Source organism: Chionomys nivalis, chromosome 18 (genome assembly GCF_950005125.1).
Source record: "Chionomys nivalis chromosome 18, mChiNiv1.1, whole genome shotgun sequence".
NCBI lineage: Eukaryota > Metazoa > Chordata > Mammalia > Rodentia > Cricetidae > Chionomys > Chionomys nivalis.
This window is the reverse complement of record NC_080103.1, coordinates 4,079,832-4,107,050: the sequence shown is the minus strand read 5'-3', so window position 1 is coordinate 4,107,050 and position 27,219 is coordinate 4,079,832. Positions and strand designations below refer to the sequence as shown.

The 27,219-nt window shown below is 48.7% G+C and overlaps 1 protein-coding gene across 1 annotated transcript; it reads right to left on the bottom strand.

Annotated features, from left to right (window-relative positions):
* Nucleotides 1-233: 233 nt before the first annotated feature.
* On the bottom strand, nt 234-27,188 carry Smg5 (SMG5 nonsense mediated mRNA decay factor). The gene is made up of 22 exons (XM_057793573.1): nt 26,973-27,188; nt 22,458-22,556; nt 21,775-21,898; nt 21,269-21,425; nt 18,937-19,026; nt 17,756-17,845; nt 16,718-16,796; nt 14,834-14,959; nt 14,665-14,733; nt 13,761-13,969; nt 13,122-13,259; nt 12,376-12,969; nt 11,008-11,183; nt 9,881-9,956; nt 9,185-9,360; nt 7,948-8,106; nt 3,933-3,992; nt 3,552-3,711; nt 3,135-3,225; nt 2,324-2,398; nt 1,946-2,084; nt 234-1,858 (listed from the first exon to the last, which is right to left on the bottom strand). The coding sequence occupies exons 1-22, from the start codon at nt 27,044-27,046 to the stop codon at nt 1,775-1,777; spliced, it is 3,045 nt and encodes a 1,014-aa protein (XP_057649556.1). The 5' UTR covers nt 27,047-27,188; the 3' UTR covers nt 234-1,774.
* Between the last annotated feature and the right edge of the window lie 31 nt (nt 27,189-27,219).

The window sequence follows — 27,219 nt, the reverse complement described above, 5'->3', positions numbered from 1 at the left end:
GGAAGCCAGCCTGGTGGCCTACAGAGAGTTCCAGAACAGCCAGGGATACACAAAGAAACCCTGTCTCAAAAAACCAAACTGCTTCTGTACTTAAAAACTTGTAATACACACTGCTTTTGCTGTGTGATCCACCTAAGTCAACCTGGGGTCGGGAACTGAAAGAAACTTAAGGATGGCAGTATTTATAGCATGTGTAAGTGCAAAGTATACATGTTAGTGAAATCTGTTCAAGGTCAATTTTGTGTGTTTTGCCTGGTGCCTCTGTAAGTCTGAAGTGGAAGATGACATCAGATCCCCTGGAACTGGGGTTGTGGATGGCTGTGAGCCACCATGTGGGTGCTAGGACTTGAACTCTACAAGAAACAAGGGCTCCCAGCCACCGAGTCATCTCTCTGGCCCAGGCACTTAAGGGCTCGCCCAGGGTGTGCAGTGTCTCCCACTGAAAGGCATCGTTCTGACAGTAGAGCACTTCTGAAAACATCAGGTTCCCCTTACCCCCACCCAAGACTCACGGACAGAAGGCACGACAGAAGAGTGGGCTTGGGGGCGGGGTCTTTATTAAGTGATGCTTGAGTCTCAAGTCTCTGCCAGAATTGGAAATGGGATAATCCCAACTGTCCCCTGGTTTTCCCAAACCCTCTGTCTTAGCAGAAGGCAAGAAGCCAGCTCCTCTAAGCACAGCCAAAGCAGCTAGGCCAGTTGGGGTAAGGAGGGGAAAGCAGAAAAGAACCCAGCCCCAGCTATGCTCTGTTTTCAGGCTGAGGGGTGGAACTGGGGTAGCCATGGCCAGAGCTCTTTGCTCGCAGGGTGCCATTCTGACCCTGAGCAATTCATGATCTCTGCTTCTGTGTCACTTGGCATTCCAGAAGCCAGCCCCTGCTTAGCCCACCAGGGCTGTCATCCTGGGGATGGGCAAAAGGAGGGTAGTTCAGGGCAGAGGCCCCCAAGTAAACCGCTTTCAGGGATCTTGCTTCTCTGCCACCCTTCCTCCAGCCCTCCCTGGATGGTGAGGGGGGTGGCCTTGGCCCTCACTCTCTCATTGGCACCCCTTATCCAGCACAGCAGCCAAGAGCACAAAGCACAGTGACTATGGAACTGGTGGGGAAGGGATGGCTGCTGGCAGAAAGCCAGTCACCCCACACCCTAAGGGTCTGGAAGCTGGAGGTGGCAGAAAGTGGGGCCTCAGAGTGTGCAGCCCCTGCTCTACAGTGTAGGCCATTTCGGGCCCTGCTTCCCTAAGAGCCACCACAGCTGGCTCCAGAGCTGCCCTGTCCCCATGGAAGACGGGGGGGGGGGGGGGGGGGGTCCTTGAGGATAGGCAGGGTCTGCAGAGAACCATGCAGACACTCAGTATCTCCCAACTCTTCCCTGAGAGCCAGGGGCCCAAACTCCGAGCCCCACCCACCCTGTATCTTGGGTGAGGACAGGGCCCTTCTGGTGTCCTTTCCTCTCAGAAGTCCAGGAACTGCTCCAAAGAAATGCAGACACCATGCCTGCCCCTGCCCCACCCCGGGACAGCAGGGGTAAGGTGGAAGGCTGGAGAGGGGCCCACAAGCCACTCCTACTCCAAGCACTTCCTCACTTTCCTGATTTCGCCTTAGCAACAGGGGCCCCCCATCCTCCCAGCTGGCTCCTGGGCCCTCCCTGCAGCCTCAGTGCAGCTGGACTTCCTTCCTGTTTGCGTGTGGTGGGTGACTGCAGGTGGTGGTCCTGGTTGCCAGAGAGCGCAGGAGAAATCTGGAGTCAGCCCCACTGCAGGGCTTGGGGCCCGATCTCAACCAATCTCCTTCCACTGCCTGTAGAAGTCCACAACATTCTTGACATCCACACTGGCATGGGCGGCAGCTTGCAGGGCAGCCTGCGGAATGATGGAGGAGGGAAGATGTGGGAAAGGGCGGCTTGTCTGGGGCATCTCAAGACGACTCTTCTCTAACCCGGGACTCACCTGCATGGGCCCAGAGAGCACACTGGGGTTGTCCAAATGAAGGCCTGTGATGATGGTCACCATGCCACTCGGGTCCTCCTCCCCTGTCCCTTGGGCCAGAGTTAGCTGTCTGCAGCTGTCCAGGATCTTATAGAGAGTCCTGAGAATGTGGGAGTAAAGGGAACAAGACCATGCATGACCATAATCTGAACATAAAAATCTCCTGGGGACAAGAGAAAACAGGCAGCTGGTAGCAATGGATCCTAGAAGCTGGCCCTGGAGTATGTGCCAGGAGATATAGACAAGATGTTGAGCCTAGGCATCTCTGGGTAGGGGAGTTCACAGAGGGGCTAGCAGAGTCCACTCTGACAGGTTCTGGGGAGCGGGCTGACACTTTACCAGGCATCTGCGTCCTGCCGCTTCAGTTTATGCCGTTCAAAGCTCTTTCCCATCTCCTTCTGGCAGCGAATGTATCTGCAAAGGAGACCACAAAGGTGGGGACACAGTTTACACAAAGCAGGCCATTGTGGCTGGGGAGGTGTGTCAGCTCAGGGAGACAGGATAGCTATGTCCCTCCCATCAGGCTGTTTGGAGCCATTTTCAGGTAGCTTCTTGGATGCCAGGCTGGCTTTCTCTACTGATAACATCGGGTTTCTGTTTTTTTCCCAGGGGAGGAGCTGGGAAGGCAACAGAAGCCGATGCTTTCAAGCCAGAGCTTCTGGGGGTGACCTCCAAACAAGCAGGCCTTGTGCGCTTCCTGGCCAGGCAGGCCAGAGAGGCAGGGCAGAGGAGGAGCTGCTCTCCTTTCCTCAGTCCCAAAGGCTAGAAGGGTGGGGCCTGGGCTGGGCTCCAGCTTCTCCCTGGGTGGCTTCGCCAGCCCCCTTAGTGGGCAATAGGAGGCCTGCTCCCCAAGTCTCCAACTAAAGCTTGACAGCTCCTTCAAAGGAGTCAAGAGCCCGGAGCTGGGGTTTGACCGCTACTGTCTCCCAGCAGGTGCTGTCCAGAGTCCGCCTCAGAGACACAGGGCAGTGTTTCTGACTCCCCAGGGCTCTCAGCTCTTCGAATCTCCTTGAGTGCTGAGACCTCTCCCAAAGGGGCACATGAATCGTGAACAAGGTCCCTGTCACTTGCAGGGAGGAAAGAGCTCCCAAGCACATCTAGATAATGGACCCAGGCTGCCCAGAGGCCCCAGCCAGACCTGCGCTCTCACCTGTTTCCTTTTTTAAACTCTGCCTCCAGGTACCGGATCCCATCCCGGGCCCCTGGCTGTTCCTTCTTCAGCAAATCCAGGCCATCGATCACTAGCAGGCGGAGTGGACGGAGGTAAGAAAAAGACAGTAAGTTCAGGCTGCAGACTACACTGCAGGAAATGTCCGCAGGATATGGGAGACGTATGTAGGATTGTGATGCCCACAAGATTTTGGAAGCTCTTTGAAAATGTAACCAGCCAGCAGTGAGCTAACAACTCCCCCAGGGCTTCCACTGCAGTTTCTCATTACTTGCCTGTATCCTTGCAGCAATGTTTAGCACAGATGCCTATGCTGAGGCTACAGTTCACAACCAAGACCACATATACACTGGTCCCAAAGAACACGCCATCTACACCCAGCCTCCCAGATAAACTTACCTGTCCTTGGAATGATGATGATAAAGCGGCCACTAGTGGCCAGCTGGCGGATGAGAGGGAGGTGGTAGCAGAGGGCCTGGGTGTCAGGGATGAGGTAGGGAGACATGGCTGACTGGGCCTTGGGCTGCTGCAGGCTCCCTTCCAGCTGGGAGACCTCGAGCTGGTAAGAAAAGGCTGAGTGGTTGAGGCTGCAGAGAGTTTAGTGGGTGACAAAGCTTTGAGTAAAGGGACAAAGCAGAAGGAAAGCTGAGCATCATGGGGAATATTCTGGAGGCCAAGAAAGAGCTCTCAGAGTAGCTGTCCAGAGCCATAGCAGGGAATATCTGAAAATGGACTTAAGCGAAGCCAGACCAAGAAGAGAAGGATGTGCACACTGCCCACCTGTAACCGTAGCTGAGCCATGTCTCTCATGAGCCTGTTCCGCCGAGCCTCCTCCTCTGCCTACAAGGAAAGCACAGCCGTGAGAAGAGCTATGTCCCTCCTTTGGAGCCAGAGGACTAGGTCTGCAGCTTGTGTGAAGTCCTGTTATAGGAGAAGGGAATTCTTTTCTAATTCACTCTACAACCCCCATGACTGACCCACGGCAGGTTCATGACCAGGAGCTCGGGCGAGGAGAAAGCAGAGTACTCTGGCACGTAGGGTACTACTTGTTGTGCCTCTGCACCTCTGCTCCTTCTAGCCAGGTCCTCCTCAGGGTACCAGCCACACACACCCGTGCCTGCTCTGGACCTGACAGTGTTTGCCCAGACCTGCCCATCCAGCAGTCCCAACCACTCCTTCTTTTGCCCAGCCTTCTTCAGTTTAGTAAGGGAACCACCAAATGCCCAAATCAGAATGCTCAAAGTGGCTTAGGTCTGTTCTCGCTCAGCACATAAATCATCAGCTGGCCAGTCTTGTCAAGTGAACCCTCTGACTTGCACACCAACATCCTTCCCTTACCTCAAGAACACAAGGCTCAGCCTAAGAACAACCCTTCCAGGATGCTCTAACCCACGCCTCTCTAGTCTCTGATTCACCCGTTCCCTCACAAGAGCCACAACAGTTCTCCGCCCTGCCCAACGTCCATCATCACTTTATCTGGGATTCTTTCCATTTTCAAAAGGAAGTTCCAAGCCCTTCATACATTCTAAATGTGGACAAGAGTGAGACCTCTGTCCTGTGAGGTAACGGAGCATCACTGAAGGCTCTTAGGTGAACCAAGTGTGTCCTCAGATGTCATTCTAATGAGACCAAACCAGACAACTCTACAAAGTGACCACTTAGTTCTCTTCAAATGAGTCAAGGAGGTAAAGACAAAAAGGAAAAGCTGTGAGAGACTTAACCAAAGGTCATGTAGGTTGTCACACAGAATTGGTGGAAATGGACAGTCCACACTAATAGTCCACACCAAGGATAACTATCCAAGGTTGTCCTGCAGACTCCTGCACAGTTAACAAGTGCCCTGCCCCAAATGCCAACCATGCCGTTTGAGAGGCACTGGTAGAGGAGAAAAGAACAGAACAAAGTTGGGGGCTGGAGAGATGGCTCAGTGGTTAAGAGCATTGCCTGCTCTTCCAAAGGTCCTGAGTTCAATTCCTAGCAACCACATGGTGGCTTACAATCATCTGTAATAAGATCTGGTGCCCTCTTCTGGCCTTCGGCATACACACAGATAGACCATTGTATACACAATAAATAATAAATAAATATTAAAAAAAAAAAAAAAAAAAGCCGGGCGGTGGTGGCGCACGCCTTTAATCCCAGCACTCGGGAGGCAGAGGCAGGCGGATCTCTGTGAGTTCGAGACCAGCCTGGTCTACAAGAGCTAGTTCCAGGACAGGCTCCAAAATCACAGAGAAACCCTGTCTCGAAAAACCAAAAAAAAAAAAAAAAAAAAAAAAACAAAGTTGACAAAGGTCACATCCTTCCAGGTTAGCCAGAAGACAGAAATGGAGAACACAAAGTAGACAAAGTTCCCTCTTTTCTCACTGCACAACTGAGCCGAAACCCGACTTTCTATGCTAAATCATCACTAGGAAACTCCAAGATTGCTGTGTGGAATCACCTGAGTGCAGGAAGGGGAGAGGCACACCAACTGAAGGCTAGGGCTTTACCAGTCCAGCAGCTCAGACAGATGCGGGTCTGTTGCTCTCAGAGGGAAACCTATCTCAGAAGGGCCAGTGAGAGTTGCTAAGCTTGGCAGTCACTTAGCAGTGGGACAACAGCTCCTAGCGAGCAGATGGGCCGCACAGAAATTAAACCCCCAGAGAGCACACAACAGTCAGTTTGCGTGCTCACGGTTGGCACCAGGTATAATGGCATATGCCTGTAATCCTAGCATGGCTAAGAAAACTAAACTGAAACCAATCAAAGAACTCGGGTTTCCTTGAGACGTCAGAGCCCTGGTCCCTACCCTGACTTGGTGTCTTAGAACTATCCTTAGTTTCTCAGACATAAAAGGAAGACATAGGGGCTGGAGAGATGGCTCAGTGGTTAAGAGCATTGCCTGCTCTTCCAAAGGTCCTGAGTTCAATTCCCGGCAACCACATGGTGGCTCACAACCATCTGTAATGAGGTCTGGTGCCCTCTTCTGGCCTGCAGACATACACACAGACAGAATATTGTATACATAATAAATAAATAAATAAATTAAAAAAAAAAAAAAAAAAAAAAAGGAAGACATAGGCACCCAAGCCACAGGAAGACTGAAGGTGAAACCCAAGCCACAGGAAGACTGAAGGTGAAATGACAGAGCACTTGCAAAACAGACTAAGCACACAGAGTGCTCAGTGTATGACAAGAGATGGCAGGCTTGTAAGTCAGGGATCTAGGAGAAGCAGGAAATAGGGTGGCCTGCAGAACTACATGAGAGGGTACTCACTGGCCCCGTCCTCCTTACTGCTGTGGAGCTGTGAGCTTGAGAAAATGCCTGCAGAAATTCTAACAGTTTTGTTTTTTTTTTTTTTTTTTTTTGGTTTTTTGAGACAGGGTTTCTCTGTGGTTTTGGAGCCTGTCCTGGAACTAGCTCTTGTAGACCAGGCTGGTCTCGAACTCACAGAGATCCGCCTGTCTCTGCCTCCCGAGTGCTGGGATTAAAGGCGTGCGCCACCACCACCTGGCAACAGTTTTGTTTTAAAGCTGTGTAACTTCCCTATTTTTGTACCCCACCCTCATGTCTTCCTGTACAGACCAACAATAAAAGCCTTAACACAAAAGCTTGTTTTAACAAAATGTGCTTGTTCATAAGGCAGCAGGGAGTTTCTGGGGGAACATGCTCCCTTTTCAGCCTGTCAAATGTCCACAGCAATGGGGCTCAAAGGGCTGGGAGAAAGGAAGAGCATCAGAGGTCAGGGCTTGGGATGAAGGCCCCGAGGCTCCCATGCCTGGCACACAATGGCCCATCCCAGCACCACAAAGGTGCTAGTGTCGGAAGGACACCCATGTGAAGAGACTGCATGTCTGCTGCTTTGTCTAAAATGCTGACAAGCATGTCGCACAGCAAATTCTGAGTGCCTGTGCTGAGCACACAGGCCACTCACTGCTTGCTCTCTGGATGGGACTATGTCTGAAACAAGAGAGTTCCTCCATGTTGAGACCCCACATTCTGTTCCATTCCCCAGTCTTAAATCTGGTGGAAGGAAAGCGTGGGAACACCTGCTAAGCTAAGCACCCCTCCTCCAGGACAATAGGCACCATCATCCCATCTTCTCTCTACCCATAGCTAATTCTATGGATTCCTTTAAGTGACAGGAAGCTAGCCAAGCAAGGTTCGGTGACTTGTCTATTTCAGATTCAGTGGTTGATGTGGGAGGGTCTTCTGTTTTGTGTTGATTTCATTGGTTAATAAAGAAACTGCCTTGGCCCTTTGATAGGACAGAAAATTGGGTGGGTGGAGTAGACAGAACAGAATGCTGGGAGGAAGTGAGGCAATCACCATGCGTCTCCTCTCTGGTCAGAAGCGATGGAGCCAGCCGCCAGGTCAGACATGCCGAATCTTTCCCGGTAAGATACCACCTCATGGTGCTACACAGATTGTTAGAAATGGGTTAAGCAAGATATGAGAGTTAGCCAAGAAGAGGCTAGAAACTAATGGGCCGAGCAGTGTTTAAATGAATATAATTTGTGTGTTGTTATTTCGGGGCATAAGCTAGCCAGGCGGCCGGGAGCTGGGTGACAGGAACGCAGCCCGCTCTGCTCCTTCTACAAGTGTGACAGAGATGGTCTCAAGACTAACTCAGTCTGAGGAGAGGTCCTGAGCCATACTGCCTTTACTCAAAGTGTCTCTCAGGCCTTGCTGGGCCTCTGACCTGGCTTCCCAGTTCTTCAGATAACAACTACTCATGCAGCTGATGCCCTTCCTCTGGTTCTTCAGGAAGCCCAAGGGAAAGAATTCCCAGGGAAGGGAAGGCTGACTCACCATACGGAACTGGGCCTGAGCCTGCTGCAGCAGGCTCTCTTGCTCAGACTGAGCGATGCTGACGAAGATGCCGACCTCGGGATTGAACTGTAGGATGCTGCCTTGTAATCTAGCCACAAAGTGCCCGAAGCTGCGGATGTAGCAGATGCGCACCACAGACTGCGGGAGAACAGAGACCCAGTTAATCTGACAGTCACTCTCACCCGCCTGCCACCCAGCTACACCAGCCACCTCTCAGCATAAGTCTCCTTGGAAAGGCACATGGTCTGTAGCATGGGGAACTAAGTGCTAACTAGCAGGGCAAAGGACCTGCTAGGCGATCAGAGGGCCAGGTCTTAGGATAAAGAGAAAGTAAGAGCCGGGCAGTGGTGGCGCACGCCTTTAATCCCAGCACTTGGGAGGCAGAGGCAGGCGGATCTCTGTGAGTTTGAGACCAGCCTGGTCTATAAGAGCTAGTTCCAGGACAGGCTCCAAAACCACAGAGAAACCCTGTCTCGAAAACCAAAACAAAACAAAACAAAAAAAAAAGAGAGCGAAAGTAAGAGAGAGTGGTGCTCAGTGTAGCTCAGTGGTAGAATGACTGCCCAGCAGGTGTATGGCCATGGGTTTGATCCCCAGTACTGCAAAAAGGGGACAAGAAAAGAAAGAAAAAGGCAGCAGTCCAGGAGTGAGGAAACAGGTTCTAAAGCCATCTCTCTTCAGACTCTCAGCATCTCATGTGTAAAGAGAGACACGCTAGGTTCACACCTCTCAATTTTTTTTTTTTTTTTTTGAGTAAAACCCTTCCTTGTGCCCTTCAGATAAAAATCTGGCCTACCCTAAAATATGAAAACAAGTCGCACTTCTCTGGTTATGGAGGAAACTTGGTAGTCTGTTGGCTTGTTTTTCCTTTGCTGCCCCCAGATGGCCTATGTGGTTATAGACTCAAGGGAGAAAGCTGGTGACCAAAATGGACCGCATGTGCTTCCTGGCTCTGCCAGTTCAGTCCTCAACTGGCCTACAGAAGCAGAAAAATTCCAAGTCCTGATTAACTTTCTCCGTCTTCAGCCCAAGGAGGAGAAATGAAAAGGAAACACTAGTAATAGCACATGTTTGGAAAGACACCTGTCAGGGTGAATCTGTAGCCTGAAGGATGCTCCCTGTCTACATGAGGGTATCCTGTCCCAGCCAAGAAACCCTGATTTGCTGCCACATATGACGAACACTTGGTACTCGTGGTAGGAAGCAAGTTCCTTACCTCCTCTAAAGCACTGAGCAGGGGCCGATCTGCATCAAAGTTAAAGCGTCTATGAGCAGTCCGGAGAGGAGGTAGGTTTCGCAGTGCCATATCCTCTGGGAGCAGCAGGCCAGCAGGGAGGTCAGGCAGCTCACAGCCTTCAAGGAGACTCTGGACTTCAGGACATAGGGCCAGGCCTAGGCAGAAGGAGACTATCAGACCACTGCCCTGGAGCATAGCCTCACAGGAAATACAAACCTCCTATAGAGAATTAGCAAGCTGATGAGACAACAAACAGTGGGTGGAAGCAGAAGGCAGAGACACCCGGGGCCAAGCAGGCAGGGTGAACAACGACAGTCAGCCTGAAAAGGCTCAACGGAAAGGAGAACGGTTCCGGGAAAATGGCCAGCTCTTGGTTCGTGTCAGGAGTTTCTAATTGGAAGGTGGTAGAGGGGATGAACTGATTGATCAATGACAGATGTCAGTGCTCAATGCCTGCAGGTAACATAGTGACGACAATAAGCCTGGCCTTTCACACACCTCTCTGCTCTTACCTCCTCACACACAGAACCACCAGACCGGTAGGAGCAGTGTTGGTGTGGAAACTGTACTGACTGCTCTGTGCTAGGCAGGCTCCTTCTCCGAATATCTGTTACAGGAAGGGACCAACCCGGTCTGAAGGGGCCAGCAGGATACCTAGTCCTAGGGTCCACTCACCAGAGTCCTGGAGTTCACCAGCTGCTGGCAACAGATTCAGCAACACAGACAGGCGGTTCCACAAACTTTGAGAGCTCTAGGGAGAAAAGGGATACCTCCAGCCAGAAACAATGCAGAAAAGCAAAGCAGGTATCACACCCGGGTCCTTGTGTTATGAGACTCAGAGGGACTTGTTAGGCAGATTAACAAGATTAACAGATTAACTGTTCATGGAGGATTTGGGAATTGGACTGAGGAAGGGTGAAGTAGAGCCCTGAGCTGAGACCCACAGGAAGGAAACAGGGCCTCTCACAGTAAATGAGACCACAACATTCCACACTAGCTTGCAACGAGCTCAAGACTGAGGCTCTGATTCCAAGGCAGTGCAGGCATGGACCACGCAACCCCTATGGCAGCAAGCCTCACCAGACTGGCTCGTAAGAGTACCTCTCCTAAGCCACAGTCCCTGCCTGGAAAGGCTCAACTTTGTCCCAATTTCCCATCTTTGTTGCTATCCCCTATTGTGTTTTTGTTTATTTGTTTGTTTTGTTTAGTGAGAGGGGGGTCGAGACAAGGTTTCTCTCTGCCCTGGAACTCACTTTGTAGACCAGGCTGGCCTTGAACTCAGAGATTCGCCTGCCTCTGCCTCCCAAGTGCTGGAACTAAAAAGGCATGCACCACCACCTGGCCTTTGTTATCTTTCTTTCCTCTGTATTCTTTCATGTTTACTGAGTCTGGTTCCAAACCTTACCCAGAATGTCACCTATTAAGCCAACTTTGGGAAAATAAAGCAGAATTAGCAGCTTCCTCTCTGTCCCCTGGACATAGGTTCTTTGCGGGAAAAGATCATGCCTACTCTGGCCAGGCCAATCAAGTTCTTTTTTTTTTTTTTTTTTTTTTTTTTGGTTTTTCGAGACAGGGTTTCTCTGTGGTTTTTTGGAGCCTGTCCTGGAACTAGCTCTTGTAGACCAGGCTGGTCTCGAACTCACAGAGATCCGCCTGCCTCTGCCTCCCGAGTGCTGGGATTAAAGGCGTGCGCCACCACCGCCCGGCTCCAATCAAGTTCTTGACAGACCACCAGGCCCCTTCTTATCTCATCACCCTTCCAACCTTGTAGAACCTGAAAATGTAGGATGTGGTGTAAACACCTGTGCACAGACGATGATGAGGTCAGGGTTTGTCCGCAGCCAGTCTAGGAAGACCTTCACAGCAGGAAGGAGGCCCTCAGCCATTAGGGCCTGCAGCTTCTCCTGAAGGCTGCGCTCATTGCGACAGGAGCGGCTGCTGGACTCGCTCCCCTCTGACTCAGAGCCATCCTCAGAGGCTGGGGTGGGGCAAAGGAGAGAAAACTGGGGTAAGCAGTGAACAGCATTTAGCAATGGGCTTCTGTACTTTCAGGAAGTGTTACCCACCCATTCTACCCACCTAGACTCTGAGTTCTGATTCTCTCTCACCATCAGATCCCTGCCCCGTTGTTCTGGGCCCACTAACTTTTAAACCAAGAGCTTTGTGCTGGGATTAAGGGAGTGTATCATGATACCTGTGTTCATTTAAAATTTCTTAGGTCTTAAAAATTGCACCCCATGCACAAAAAGTTCCACCCACAGCTTGACTGTGTTAGCCACTAGGAACACAAAGAGAGAAGACATTACTTAGTTCTCCCAAAGCTCAGTCTATCTCAAGACAAGTATGCCAGTGAGGTCTCACCAGACAGGAGAGGGTAAAGGCTGCAGTAGAGCAAATGGTAGAGGTTACCAGCAAGGAGATGTCACTGGCTTCAAGCAAATCCCAGATACAGTGACTTTTTAAAAAAAAAAAACCTTCTGGGCAGTGGTGGCACACGCCTTTAATCCCAGCACTCAGGAGGCAGGGGCAGGCGGATCTCTGAGTTTGAGGGCAGCCTGGCCTACACAGAGAAATCACCTCAAAACAAAACAACAACAAACAACAACAACAAAAAAAAAAACCCAACCAACTGACCAAAAAAACCAAACAAGTAGTGGGGCTTATTAGGGCAAGAAAGGCCATGCTTCTGCATGCTTCAGACAAACGGGGCATTCTGTACAAAGTCTGGAGGTTAAAGACAGCATTTAGAACAGGGCTGGCAGCTCTTCCACTGCAAGCTGCTAAGCTAGGCAAGATAGCACCCTAGCCACCGGGGAGGCTGCTCTGTGCTTAGCACATGGTCAGCACGCATGAACTCCTAGGTTGCCTACACAGGAGTAGCAGAAGAAAGGACAATACTCTAAAATGGCCTAGCCTAGTGCCTGATATAGAATAGGCTCCAGGAACGCTGCTGTGTCATAGTACTGCTCTGACAAGAACACTGTGTTCAGCTTTGGGGAACCTAGGCAGAGCTGGATACCATGAGGGAAGGAAATACAACCGCCAACAGGAGGAGAGAAGGGCCCAAAGCCACAGAGCAGTGCGGTGAAAAAGCAGCAAGACAGCATGTGCTGAATGCTAGAATGACTCCTGACAGCAGAGCACCAAGCAGGAGGTAGAGGCTCAGGTACCTGGCTCTAAAGGCTTGTCCACATCTCCATTGACACACGACCTGTGACTATCCACACTGTTGGGTTCCGTGGCGGGCTGCAGGAGCAGGTTGCTGAAAGTGGGGGCCAGTCGGAAGCAGCGCTTGGTCTGGAACATCTGAGTGGACATGGCCTGCAGATTGCTGGCGTCGCTGGGGCCCAGAGGGCCGTTGAGGGCTTCAGGAACCTCTGACCTAGCCTGAGGCGGCTCCAGAGCTGGAGACCTTGTTCCCTCTTCATCCTCCATATCTTCCAGGTCTGACCGGGACTCCTGGCTGTTCATTTCTGAGTCTGTCTCTGCATCAAAAGCAGTGCCCCTGCCTTCTAGACTCTTATCAGAGCCACTGTCTGAGCCGTCACTGGCCTGGGCAGAGTCATGGCTTGAGTCTGATTCAAAACCTTCACTCAGGTCACTGTCATCACCAGCTTTAGGAGGATGGTGGCGGCGGCGGCGACGGAGACAAGAGAGTCGGGAGTGTTTACGGCTCTTTCTACCCTCATCAGTTCGGGGCATCACAGTGGGAGGCTCAGGCTCTGGTTCCTCTTTTTCTAGCAGTTCTTTTGATTCTGGTTCATCTGCATACAGGGAAAGTCAGGGAGATGAACTGAAACACGGAGGCCATCAGCTGGCTGTACGTGCCCTCTCACACCGAGCTCTCGCTACACGCAATTCCCTCCTTACCCCATCTCACGCAAACTTTCCAGTCATAGCCCCTCCAGCCTCAAACCTGTGCCATCACTCTGAAAAGCCGAGACAGGGTTCTCGCCCTCTTCCAGCTCCGCCTGCAGCCGTATGTTGACATGATTAATGAGGTGGGAGAAGAGGGCAAGGGTGAAAGCAATGGCTGCACTGTACTGCTTGGATCCTAAAACCAGAACAGAAGAAGTGAGCACCATCAATTTCAACTTGTCTTACCTGCTCTCAACTCATCCAATGACCCAATTATTCCTCAAAGCTGGTTCTTGATTTAAAAAAAAAAAGGTTTCTCAAGTCTCTTGAATAGTACCCACCTTCTCACAAACTAGACTGTAGCAGCTCACCCCCACCTTTTCATGTAGGTGTATCTTCTCGTCCTAGCTTTAAGACGAGCTTTATGACCGTTCCTGGTAACCCAAGAGTTTTGGCACCTAGCACCACCTCTCCCACTGCCTCTCCAGAAAGGTTTTCAGGCTGTTTTAAGTGCTCTGATACCAAGGCTGGACCCTGGAGAGTATACAGCTGTCTATGGAGGGGGTTTAGGGGAGAAGTAGGAACCCAAAGCTGCCTCTGCTCCTTTACAGGAGGTGCCATCAGTAGACTCTACACACCCGGAAGGGACATGGACTGGAACAGGACAGTGGGGAGCAGAGGGCGTGGTCACGAGTACCTGCTCTCTTTAAACTGTGCACACCCATAAGGCAGATAACGGCCATCTGAAAGACGAGGAGGTCAGGGAGGTAAGCATATCCACTTTCGCACTCTTCCTCTTCCTCGTTCGTTAGGCCAAGGTTGGGAGAGGAGGGCAGGTAGAAGAGGCAGAGGTTGAAATCCTCTAGGACAGACTGGCAAAGTGAGGTCAGTTCCGAGTCCATGGAGCTATGGGAAGGCAGGGAAGAACAAGGAATGTCACTGATGGGTGGGGGTGGCAAAGAACTGACAAGTCAAAGAGGGATGCAGTTCAAGGGTAAAGTGTTTGCCAGGCATGCATAAGGCCCTGGGCTCAACCCCTAGCACAGAAATAAACAAACAAACAAATGGGTCAGCAACACGTGACGGCGCATGCCTTTAATCCCAGCACTTGGGAAGCAGAGGCAAGCAGATTTCTGTGAATTGAAGGCCAGCCTGATCCACATAGCTACACAGTGGCAGGCCAGCAAGGGTTACACAGTAGACCTGTTTCAAAAGAAAAAAAAAAAAAGAGGAAACACTAAAGGATCCTATAGAAACTTAAGAGACCGTGGAGACTGGGGAGAGTGGGGGGAACGACACCACAAACACAGACCAATGTATATCAAAAGAAAATAAAACCGAAGTTGCCTAGTATGAACAAAGTCCTGCTTCAATTGATAAAAACAACAAACAAAACAATGATTGAGGGTATTTCAGACTCAGTCCCTTAGCCACTATCACCATCTAGTAAGCACTCACTCTGTGCCCGTCAATAGTGAGGGAAGCCAAAGATGAGCCAACTGGTGAGCCTCTCCACAGAAACCATACTTCAGCAATTTTAAGAAGCAGTCAAGGCAAGAGCTTGCTTGACACCATTCCTGCTCACGCTCACTTCTACTCACCTACTTTTGGGCTGTAACAGGCTCTGTAGGTACATGAAGTTTACCAACAACCTCTTAATGTCTTTACATCTGGAACGAGAGGAACCCAGAGTGCACGCTGAATGACCCTACAGGCCCTGATCCACTGTAGTCACTGCAAAATGTCCTTCTCCCCACAGGCCCCACTTACCGCTTTTTGCTAGGGGAGAGCTTCCTGGTCTCAGACTTCTTCAGCTGATGGTACATTTTGGCTGCCTTGTCATATAGCCTCTTAAGGTTCCCATAGGCTCCCTCAAAGGACACCTCTGACTGGATGCTGAAGGAGAAACAGGGTTAACTACTGCATCTGAGCAGAGGAATAGGAGGAAATGGGAAAGGTCACCTACTGGGGCCTTAAGACCCATTACTAGTAAATATTTCAGCCTCAGTATCTGTGTACATAGTTGGGGTAACAACTCCTGAACCATCTTTCCTGGACACACGGACACAGATGGGGACACACACAAACACTCACACATGTTCTCATGCACGCGTGACAGTCATCCAAGTAAAGGTAGTATCTTCCTTACTTTCTTTTCTATATGAAAGGGGGCAATTAATCCTACCTTGTTACAAGTTTAACTTACCATCCCTGAAATACCATCTCAACTTACAATGGGGGTCAGCACTGTGTAAGCATTTACTACAACTAAATATATTTACCTGAACTATTTGTTAATGCTGCAACACTTAATCCGGGTCTGGCACACAGCATACCCTAATACTATCTACATACAAAGATAAGAAAAAGCCGGGCGGTGGTGGCGCACACCTTTAATCCCAGCACTCGGGAGGCAGAGGCAGGTGGATCTCTGGGAGTTCCAGGACAGCCTGGTCTACAAGAGCTAGTTCCAGGACAGGCTCCAAAAACTACAGAGAAACCCTGTCTCGAGAAAAACCCAAAAAAAAAAAACCCTCCAAAAAAATAAGAAAAAAAACCTGCAAGAACAAACTACCAAGGTGGTTACACAGCTGGCACATGGTAGTGCTGAATCTTCACCACGAACTTATTTCATTACAAAACCAACAACTTTGGCACTATGTGACACTTTTGTCTTGGTGTTGTTTTTGCCCGTGTAATGAAGGCTGGCCTTGAACTCCTGATCCTTCTGCTTCCGATTCCCAGCACCCACAAGGTAGCTCACAACCATCTGTAACTCCAAATTCACGAATCTGATGCTTTCTTCTAAGAGCCTCATGCATCAGGTACAAATGAGAAGACACATATGTAACATATGTAAGCAAAACACTCATACACATAAAATAAAGAAAACCAGAAAAAAAATTTAAAATGAATTTAAACAAAACAGGCTGGATGGTAATGGCACACACCTGTAATCACAACACTCAGAAGGAAGAGGCAGATGGATCTATGTGAGTTTGAGGGAGTTCCAAGACAGCCAGGATTGTTATAGATAGAAACCGTTTTTTTTAGTTTTTTTTTTTTTTTCGAGACAGGGTTTCTCTGTAGCTTTGGAGCCTGTCCTAGAACTAGCTCTTGTAGACCAGGCTGGCCTCGAACTCACAGAGATCTGCCTGACTGCCTCCCGAGTACTGGGATTAAAGGCGTGCACAACCACCGCCCGGCTCCCTTTCTTTAAAAAGCAAAACAAATTTCCTTCTACAGAAAGCTTTCAGTCATGGCTGATATGTATACTTATGCATACTTATAGTCCAGCAATCAGGAGATAGAAGGAAGTTTGAGGTCAGCTTTGGCTACACAGTGAAATCTAGACCAGTCACAAGTACAGAGCAAGACCCTGTCTCTAAAACAAACCAACACGGAAGCAAAAGGAGAACAAACTGACGTTTACAATAAGCGTGTTATTATTTTAATTTCTCAAAGGCCTATAAACCCAACATGGCTCTGTAAAAACAGCAGGGCTGAGTCAGCGTACCCTTGAGTGTAGAGTCCCTCAATCTAACATGCCTCTATCTTAGTCAAACGTTGGTGAAAGATGGAAAAAGTAAGAGATGGGGGAGCGGGAAAGCAGAGATGGACTGCAAGGCTGGGAAGGAGCTGGCAAACACTTACCAGCGCAAGTAGCAATACATGGCTTCCACATTGTAATACTTGCTGCCTGCAAGGGTGCCCAGCTGGTTGAAGGGCATTCCTGGAGTCAAAGAGAATTCACGCAGTTGAGTCCACAATCTTAGTCAAGGTTGCCAGGCCCAATCAACACTGAGCATTAGAGAACACCAGGGGAAAGGCTAGGCTGGCAGGCAACAGTGGAACCTTGGGTGACCAGCACATCAGTCTTCCTCCTCCTCTTCTTTCTTCTGACTCAGTTTGTTTGCTCAACATCTGCGTCTGTTACTACTCTCTACATATGAGTCCCCATTTCTTTCTATAATGGCATCTTTAAAAAGTATACATAGTTAGGGGCTGGAGAGATGGCTCAGAGTTAAGAGCACTAGCTGCTCTTCTAGAGGTCCTGAGTTCTGTTCCCAACAACCACATGGTGGCTCACAACCACCTGTAATGAGATCTGGTGCCCTCCTCTAGCCTGCAGGCATACATTCAGGCAGAACACTATATATGTAATAAATAAATGAATAAATAAATCTTTTTTTAAAAGAGTATATATATTTTGAGATAGGATCTCATGTAGCTTGGGCTGGTCTCACACTTGGTATATAGCCAAGGATGATCTTGAACTTGTGAGTTTCCTAATTCTAGCCCTCAAGCACTGAGATTGTAAATGTACACCACCAGCCTGGCTTCTGCAGTGCATGCTAGACAAGCACTCTACCAACTAAGCTACATTCCCAATCCCTGTAATAGAAGCTCTCATTACACTCTGTGGGGCAAGCTGATGTATCTCTTCTTTCTATAGTGACCTCACACAGAGGGAGGAACCATTTTCTCCCCTTCTCTGTTAATACTTATCCACTTCTCTTCTCTTTCTTTCATCTTGTGTGTGTGTCACAAAGGGGAGAATATATACCCATGGTGACATATGAGAATGGGAAAATCAAGGACTTGGAGAGATGAGCACAAGGCCTATTTATGGCCAACAGAACTGCCTACCTCTCTGACATGAACTGGTTTACATCCAAAGAGAACACTTACCAATCTGGGGAGCTACTGACAAGGCTTGGTAGTAAAACCTTTCAGCTAGCAGCTCAGTGTCCACACCAGCCAGTTCATTCTGATAGCGTGCTACATGGGAGACAAAGGGGAAAAGGGATGACTTTATATTTTAGGAAGCCCTCCCTGAGTCCGCCCTGAAAAGCTGTGAAGAGCCTAAGAGGCAGGGACATGAACTAACACACGGGCTGTAGGTCTTTGACACAATCCGAAGTTTGTGTGACTATACACAGTACTTGACTCTCTTCCTTGCTAATGATTCAAAATGTAAAGAATCAGCATCTATAAAAGTGAGCGGGTTCAGGGCTGGAGAGATGGCTCAGTGGTTAAGAGCATTGCCTGCTCTTCCAAAGGTCCTGAGTTCAATTCCCAGCAACCACATGGTGGCTCACAACCATCTGGAATGAGGTCTAGTGCCCTCTTCTGGCTTACAGGCATATACACAGACAGAATATTGTACACATAATAAATAAATAAATATTTAAAAAAAAAAAAAAGTGAGCAGGTTCATCTTGAGAGTCTCGTCCCAATGCAGGGACCTGCAACAAATATAACTGCTTGCAAGAATCTCTGCTATTTGGTTCTGAAAGGCAATGGTTGATTCTACAGGAAGACACTGGTCCTGTTAATGTAAAACAGTGGACTCTGAGTACACTAGGGACCAAAGTAGACCAGCAAGACGGTGGGGACAGAGCCAGGAGAGCTTCAGGTCAGTGAAATGTAAAGCACCCAGCAAGTCCATACCAGCAGCCCAATAAAGAATGGGTGTCTACAAAGACTAGAGACTCAGGGCTACAAAGCACAAGAGCACCTTTCCAGCTTCAGCAACACTCACCATGCAATTAAGTGTTCTCTGAGCTTCTTGATGCTCAAGTTCCTATTCACCTAGGAGTCCACAGAAATACTAGAAAGCCTCTAAGGAGAAGGACCCAAATTATAAATTTTCCTGACCTAAAGAAATAGTGATCATCCTGACTACTACAAATGTCAATGGCATTTCGCCATTCCTTGCTCTCCAAAGAGAGTTGACTCATAGGCATGAAAGACAGAACACTGCAACCATCTTCAGCTCTCCAATATGTAAAAGATGGTACCAACAACCGAAGCAGCCTGCACTTTTCCCATAGCCCAAGGCAGAGAAAATGCAAAATGAAGATTCTTACACAAATCTCCCAGGTACACCAGACATCGGTGGCATGCCATCTGTGCCCAATCCATCTCCTTCCCTGAAGCAGATACTGGCTTCTTGCATCCTGAAGGGGGATGGGGAGAATAATGGGATGAGAGACAGATGTTGATTTTGTTGTTGTTGTTGTTTTGTTTTTCGAGACAGGACTTCTCTGTGTAACAGCCCTAGTTGTCCTAGAACTCACTCTGTAGACCAGGCTAGCCTCGAACTCAGGGATTAAAGGCGTTCACCACCACCTCTGGCTCAGATATTGATTTGTGAGTTCATTCCTCTACCCCCACCTAGGCAGAAACATCTCCTAAATGAAGAGGAGAAGCTAGGCCAGCCTTGCAACTGTCTTACAGAGCTGACAAGACATCAGGAAGGAAGTAGACACACAGATGCACAAGGGGAACTCCTCTGAAAGGTCAACACAGGACGTCTAACAGAAAGAGACGAGGCTCCAGTGTTAGGAAAGCAAAGGAGACAGGAGGAACTATATCAAAGCTACCTCTGTGAAGTTACAAAATTTCGTTTAAGATTTAAACACCACATGCTACGTTGAGAAGGCGTGGTAGTGTAGGCTTTTAATCCAGCCCTCAGAAGGCAGAGGCTGGCTGATTTCTGTGAGTTCAAGGTCAGTCTGATCTACAGAGAGAGTTCCTAAGCAGTCAGAGGGACAAAGTGAGACCCTGTTCAAATCAAAAAGCACCTGGCTCTGGAAACCAGGTCCTCATGCCCTGCCATTTTGCAGGTCCCCTGGATGGGGAGCCCCACTCTGAAAAGCTTTTCCTGATGCTCCTGCAGACTTTCTACTTGGCTAAATGACGAAAACACCAAAGAGAAAATGTTTGGGGACCTGATGGTCTGAAGCAAATTCTGAGGCTACGGACCCTCTCTCTAGTAAAGCCTACAGACACTGCCTCCACACTAATCTTGCAGCTGTTTTGTGGAATTGGGGTTTAAATCTAGGGCCTCACACAGTCAGACAAGCACTCCACCACTAAGCTGTAATACCTCAGCCCTTTTTGTTTATGTGTATGCGCACATGCATGTGTGTATATGAGGACAATATGTATAAGGGCCAGATGTGGACAATGGGTGTCTTCTTCAATTGTTCTCTACCTTTCTTTTCTTTTTTTTTTTCTTTTTTTTTTTTTTTTGGTTTTTCGAGACAGGGTTTCTCTGTGGTTTTGGAGCCTGTCCTGGAACTAGCTCTTGTAGACCAGGCTGGTCTCAAACTCACAGAGATCCGCCTGCCTCTGCCTCCCAAGTGCTGGGATTAAAGGCGTGTGCCACCACCGCCCGGCTCTACCTTTCTTTACAATTTTCTATTACATTTATTATTTATGTATACATGTGTATGTAGGTGGGTGTGTGCATGCCACAGTACACATGTGGAAGCCAGAGGACAACATCTAGGAGCTGATTTTCTCCTTCTATAATGCGGATCCCAGGGACTGAACTCAGATCATCAGGCTTGACAGAAAGTGCCTTAACCCACTGAGCCATCATAATAACCCTCTCTGCCTTATTTTGAGGCACAGAACTTGAAGCTCATCAAGTCAGCTAGACTACTGAACAGATCTGGATTAGACCTGCAACCGTCCTACCTAGTTTTTTACATGGATGGGTGCTGGGGATTCAAACTCAGGTCATTATAGATCTATGGCAAGCACTCTGCCCAGCTCCTCCTTTTGCTTTTCAGTAATATTTTAAGAATACAAAGCACAGATGCTCTGCATCTGGTAAGACCATGTCAGGTGGTAGCAAGGACAAGGCTTCCAGAAAGTCTACTTCCTAGTGAAAGCTGGTGCAGGACTCTAGGAGGGAAGATATAGAGCAAGAAGAGACGGAGAAAGGACTTCTAAAGGGTAGCTGAGTTAAAGGAGATCTGTGAGCTACAAAAGTAAAGCTACTGTTGCTAGGACCTCAGTTGGCAGCCCTTCTAGGGAGACAGTCAACAATTTTCCCAACATTCCTAAAGATTTAAAACTTTAACCAAATACTAGAAAAAACTCCCTAAAGCTAAAAACAACAGACAGGCAGAACTCAACTGGAAGAAGAAAAAAAAAGGTTAATAGCATCTTCCAGAGCCAGATCTACACTGGAGCCATGTCCCTCCCTCAGCTTCCACACAAGTTCACAATTTTAGGCCTCTCATTCCTAAACCCTTCACCGAGAGTAACTCATGCTTGTTTGGATAAATCTAGTTTTACAAAGCATCTTAAGGTGTTCCATTTGCCTGACTGGCCACTAGTTATTCAAACTTTGAAGGCAATGAAGATCAAGAACCTAATCCTTAAGCCCTGTTAGGTTTCACTGACCTATGAGGGGATCAGTGACATGAGTCCAGTCAATGCAGCACTGCAGTTCAAGCTGGTAGTGGGACTGGATATAGAGAAGGAGATGCTGGTAGAAGCCAATGCCTGCAACCAGATGAGTCCTGTAGGCACATTCCAAGGTACTCCGGCTGTGGATGTGCTAGAGATCAGGAAAGGCAAAGAAATAAGCTCAGAGCACCACTCCCTCTGCTACAACCTGTTCATCTAACTGAGGAAATAAGCTTCTGCTCTTGGCTTCAGAATCTCAGCCACATCTCTCTTCCCACACAAGTTACCCCTACAGTCTGAGATCAGCCTCGCTGGGCCTCTCCTTCTCCAATTTCAATTATGTGTAACTGTCTCTTTCCTCTCTCCTGCCTGTGTGTCATCATCCTGTCCCTCCCTACTCCTCCCCACAAAGCATGCTCTGGACCTACTTTTCTAGCTCTTCCTTCCCCAACTTCACCTCTTTAGACAAGTGCTGTTTCAAGTCCTAGGGCCTTCCTTACCTTTTTGTTGGTCTTGATAAGCTGGATAACTTCATAGTATACCTTTCTCCACAGCAGCTCCTCAGCCTTCCTCCCATAGTCTACCGGATGCAAGAACATAAGCTTCACACAGAGCTCACGCAACCTGGGGAGGGGTAAGGCAGCATGAGGCACTGTCATCCCTTGACAAAGAACACGCAAGGCATGGGCTATTACCGACACCAACAGATCTCTGCCTCCCAAGAGACATCGGTGTCAGTGACCCATAACTACAGTCTAGGAAGTAAGAGGAGCCCCCAGGAAGTAAGAAGAATTTTAACAGTCTTCATTCCTCCATATTCTGTCTGTGTGTATGTCTGCAGGCCAGAAGAGGGCACCAGACCTCATTACAGATGGTTGTGAACCACCATGTGGTTGCCGGAATTGAACTCAGGACCTTTGGAAGAGCAGGCAATGCTCTTAACCACTGAGCCATCTCTCCAGCCCTCCATATTCTTTTCTCCACTTTATTTCCTTTTTTTGCCTGTCTTCTCATGACCAACCCCTTCAATTCAAATGCCATTCCTATGGGGCCAATCTTGTGGATGTGCAAGCAGCAGATGGAACGAAGGTTCAGTGGTGTACCGTGAGACCAGGAGGTTAAAGGTAATGTACACTATTTATGCCCAGCAGTTACTGGTACAGACAGGCAGGGACCAGCTTACTTGTTCCTCAGGCTAACGTTCTCTGGTTTGAATACTTCTTGATAAGCAGTTTTGTTGCAAAGGATGAGGTCTAGTCGATGCACAGCCTCCACCACAGCCCTGCAAGGAAACAAAGAGCCCTTGAGCCATGTGCGCAGTTTACTTTGAGTGCTGGGAACTGATTCTAAAGAAAAAGCTGAAAGGGGGAGGAGAAGGACGGGGAGATAACAGGAAGGGAACTGAAAAGGCAGGCTCTAGGCTGAGCTCTATAAAACATGAAGAGAGACTTCATCCTAATACAGCAGCCCCCAATCAAGGAACACATGGCAATGACGGAAAGACCATTGTCCCACCTGAGGGAGGTGCTATTGGCATTTAGTGGATACTGCTAGAAATCTTTTGTTGCACGGATTAAAAATAAAATAAAAAATTATTCTCTGGAAGACATGGTGGTGTATACTTGTAATACTAGGACTTGGAAGGCTTGGAAGACTGAAGTAGGAGGATTACTTACATTGAGGACTTTGAAACCAAACCAGCCTGGGCAATGTAGCAAAGTCCAGTTTAAGAAAATTACCCTAGAGCCGGGCGTGGTGGCGCACGCCTTTAATCCCAGCACTCGGGAGGCAGAGGCAGGCGGATCTCTGTGAGTTCGAGACCAGCCTGGTCTACAGAGCTAGTTCCAGGACAGGCTCCAAAGCCACAGAGAAACCCTGTCTCAAAAAACAAAACAAAAAAAAAAAAAAACAAAAAAAAAAAAAAAAAAGAAAATTACCCTAGCCACAATGTCAACAGTGTTGTGGTAGAGAAACCCTCCTAATACAAAGAGTACAGGCTGCCAGATACAAAAAACTTAGGGTTCTAACCCTGGGAAATTACCTAGCATCTTATATTAATAAAAACAAGTTTCATAACACAGATACTCAGAGTTTTATAAGATTTAATAATAGCTGGGCAGTGGTGGTGCACGCCTTTAATCCCAGCACTCGGGAGCAGAGGCAGGCGGATCTGTGAGTTCGAGGCCACCCTGGTCCATGAGAACTAGTTCCAGGACAGCCAGGACTGTCATTCTCAGGCTGGGAAGTTGGCTCAGTGGGTAAGAACAGCTACTGTGCGAGCATGAGGGTCTGAGTGTGAAGTGCAGCACACACATGAAGTGGGCATGACTCTGAATGCCTGTAACTCACACATGTACAAACCCAAACAACAAAAAACAAGCACCTCGGGCTGGCAAGATGGAACACTTGCTCTCAAGCCTGACAACTTGAGTCTGACTCTGGAGAGCCGCATGGCGGAAGGAGGGAACAGACCCACAAGCTGTCCACGACTCCGTGAGTGTCATGGCTTTTAGTGGATGCTGACAGAAATCTTCTGATGCACAGATGAGTCCACCAAAATAACTATCCACACATGTTCACAAAAACAAAACTACACACACTCACAGATGCCCTTGGAGGTCAGCAGAGGGTGACAGATTCCCTGAGGTATTGCAGGCAATTGTGAGCTATGGGTTCCAAAGAATCAAATTCAGATCCTCTGAAAGAGGAATATGTGCTCTTATCTTTCTCCATTCAAAGACACACACATACACACATGCACATGAATGTATGTTTATTGATGCTTTATTCACTATAACAAAGAACTGGAACTAGCCTTACTGTCCACTAATCGATGAACTAAAAATTCAGTATAAAAAAAAATGGAATCTTATTTAATTATAAAAAAAAATGAGGTTAACAAATTTTCAAGAAATTAATGGACTCAGACTGGTTATATAAAGTGAGGTACAATCTAGAAAAGAAAAAACCCCACATATTCTCACTCACATGTGAAATGAGTGTATGTGTTGTGCGTACGCACATATGTAAGTGAATATACCCGTGAGTACAATATAAAATGAAGAAAAGAGAACAAGAAAACTTAAATATAAGGGAATGATGAAAGACAGAGTGTTGTAGACTATTTGTTTACATTGTAAAGATGTCTCTTTTCCAAGGTGCCTTCTGATTGGTTTAGTACAGAACTGAATGGCAAATAGCTAGGCAGGAGGTATGGGTAGGACTTCAGGGCAGAGAGAGAGGATTCTAGGCACGCAGGAGACACCAGCAGATGCAGAACAAGTCAGAGGTACAGAATGAAAGAAAGGTAGAGAACCATGTGGTAGAAGATAGATTTAAAAATACGGATTAGGCCGGGCGATGGTGGCGCACGCCTTTAATCCCAGCACTCGGGAGGCAGAGGCAGGCGGATCTCTGTGAGTTCGAGACCAGCCTGGTCTGCAGAGCTAGTTCCAGGACAGGCTCCAAAGCCACAGAGAAACCCTGTCTCGAAAAACCAAAAAAAAAAAAAAAAAAAAAAAAAAAAAAAATACGGATTAGCCGGGCGGTGGTGGCGCACGCCTTTAATCCCAGCACTTGGGAGGCAGAGGCAGGCGGATCTCTGTGAGTTCGAGACCAGCCTGGTCTACAAGAGCTAGTTCCAGGACAGGCTCCAAAGCCACAGAGAAACCCTGTCTCGAAAAACCAAAAAATAAATAAATAAATAAATAAATAAGTAAGTAAGTAAGTAAGTAAGTAAGTAAAAAAATAAAAATACGGATTAATTGGCCAGGCGGGGGTGGCGCACGCCTTTAATCCTAGCACTCAGGAGGCAAAGGCAGGTGGATCCCTGTGAGTTTGAAGCCAGCCTGTTCTAAGAGAGCTAGTTCCAGAACAGCCAGGACTGTCACACAGGGAAACCCTGTCTCAAAAACAAACAAACAAACAAACAAACAAAAAGGGGTTATTTTTAGATAAAAGAGCTAGTTAGGAGTCGGTGGTGGCGCACACCTTTAATCCCAGCATTCAGGAGGCAGAGGCAAGCAGATCTCTGAGTTCGAGGCCTGCCTGGTCTACAAGAGCTAGTTCTATCCAAAGCTACAGAGAAACCCTGCCTTGAAAAACCAAAATAATGGTGGGGGTGGGGCTAAGCTACAAGCCAAGCTTTCCTAAAAGGTAGGCTCTTCTCTAGATGACAGGTAGAAGCCATGAAGCAGGCACATTGGTCTCTGCTGTGGACGCAAAGGCAATCCGAAAACAGAGACTGATGATTTCCAGAACAAACCAAGAAAAAGGCCCACAGCAGGCTTAGATTCTGTGTAACCCAGCAGCTCAGCGCTAACAGCTGCCCTATACAGGGCCAAGTGACTGCAGCACCCAGCTGAGGAGTGGGTGGGAGAGCAAAGCCTTCTCACAGGCAAGCTTGACAACTCAATATTCTGGAATTCAGTTACAATCTGGACCTCGATATCACAGGCAGCAGCTTAGTCCCTTGGACTGAGTTTTTTATTTGCTTTCAAGGGTGGGGGCTGGGGAGGAGGATCTTGCTGTCCTCAAACTCCTGAGTTCAAGTGATTATCCTGTCTAAGCTTCCTGAGTCCAAATGGTGGTAAGTGCAGTAGTAAGAGCATAGGTGTAATAAGGCGGAGTAAGAATATAGGTGTTTTATTTTTTGTTGCTGTTGCTCTAAGACCGAACCCAATGTCTCCATTAAACTACACCCCTGGTCCAAATGTTTGTACTTCTCAGGCAAACACCTTCATTCAGCAGGGCCTGAGGGAAATGGGAACCCACTTGCCACTAGAAGGCAGAAAGCTCATCGCGGTCTCCACTTCACCCTCCTGTGAGTCGGCTCTGGGAACTATGTTCTACTTGAGCTACACAAGAGTGTGGACACAGACTGTAAGGAATGAGGAACTGAGTCAATGGCGACTCGAATACTAGGATCCAACATCCTTCACGGCTCTCCCTAGGCGACAACTAGTCTTCTACCCTTCTTCTCTCATTCAGAGTCCACAAAATTTGAGCCATAAAGGACTTCAGAGTGTATTCAAATTAAATCCTTTTTTTATAATTTGAAATTCCTTTTTTAAAAGATGATTTATTTTTATTTTTTGTGCATTGGTGTTTTGCCTGAATGCATGTCTGTGTGAGGGTGTCAGATTCCCCTGAAAATAGAGTTACAGCTATGAGCTACCATGTGGGTGATGGGAATTGAACCCAGGTCTCCTGGAAGAGCTGAGCCACCTCTTCAGCCCGAGATCCTTCCTTTTAAGGAAGAAGAAACTGAGGCCCAAGGTCACACAGCGAGAGGGGCAAATCAAGGGCAAGAACGTGTTTCTGTGAACTTCAGTCAAGAGCTGTTTCCAGTAAACCACGGTGCTCAGCGGGGTTCTGAGCTTCAGTCCCCTTCGGCTTTTTCCACCCGTGACCCCCATCCTCACCTACCCAACCCTTCTAGCCCCCAATTCCCTCCGGATCTCTCGCGTCCCGAAAAGCCCCGCGGCACGCCAAGCTCACTGCACCAAGGATTTCCGCACGCGCTTCAAACCTCCCACCCACCCAATTGCTCTCGGCTTCCCCCGGCTGGCTTGCCCGCCCGCCCGCCCGCCCGCTCCCAGGCTGCACCCCCGCCCTCGTCGGGCCCGCCCGCCGCAGGCCCCGCCCCTCGCCGCCCCGCTTCCCCGCCGTGGCTGCACACACGCCCCGGCCCTCTCACCGGTAAAGCCGCTTGGTGTGGAGGACCTTTGCTTCGGGTTCGCCGCTCTCCACTGGCGGGGGGCCTTGGCTCATGGTGCCTGGGCCCGGGGGCACCTCCTGGTCACAGGCCCCCGCCACCCACCGCTGGTTCCTCCACTGCCGTCTCCAGCTGCAGCCGCCACCGCCGCCGGCCCTGCTCGGCCGCCATCGCTGTGAGGCGGCTGCCTGAGATGGCTCCTCCTCCGCCTGTCAAATCTCGCGATAGC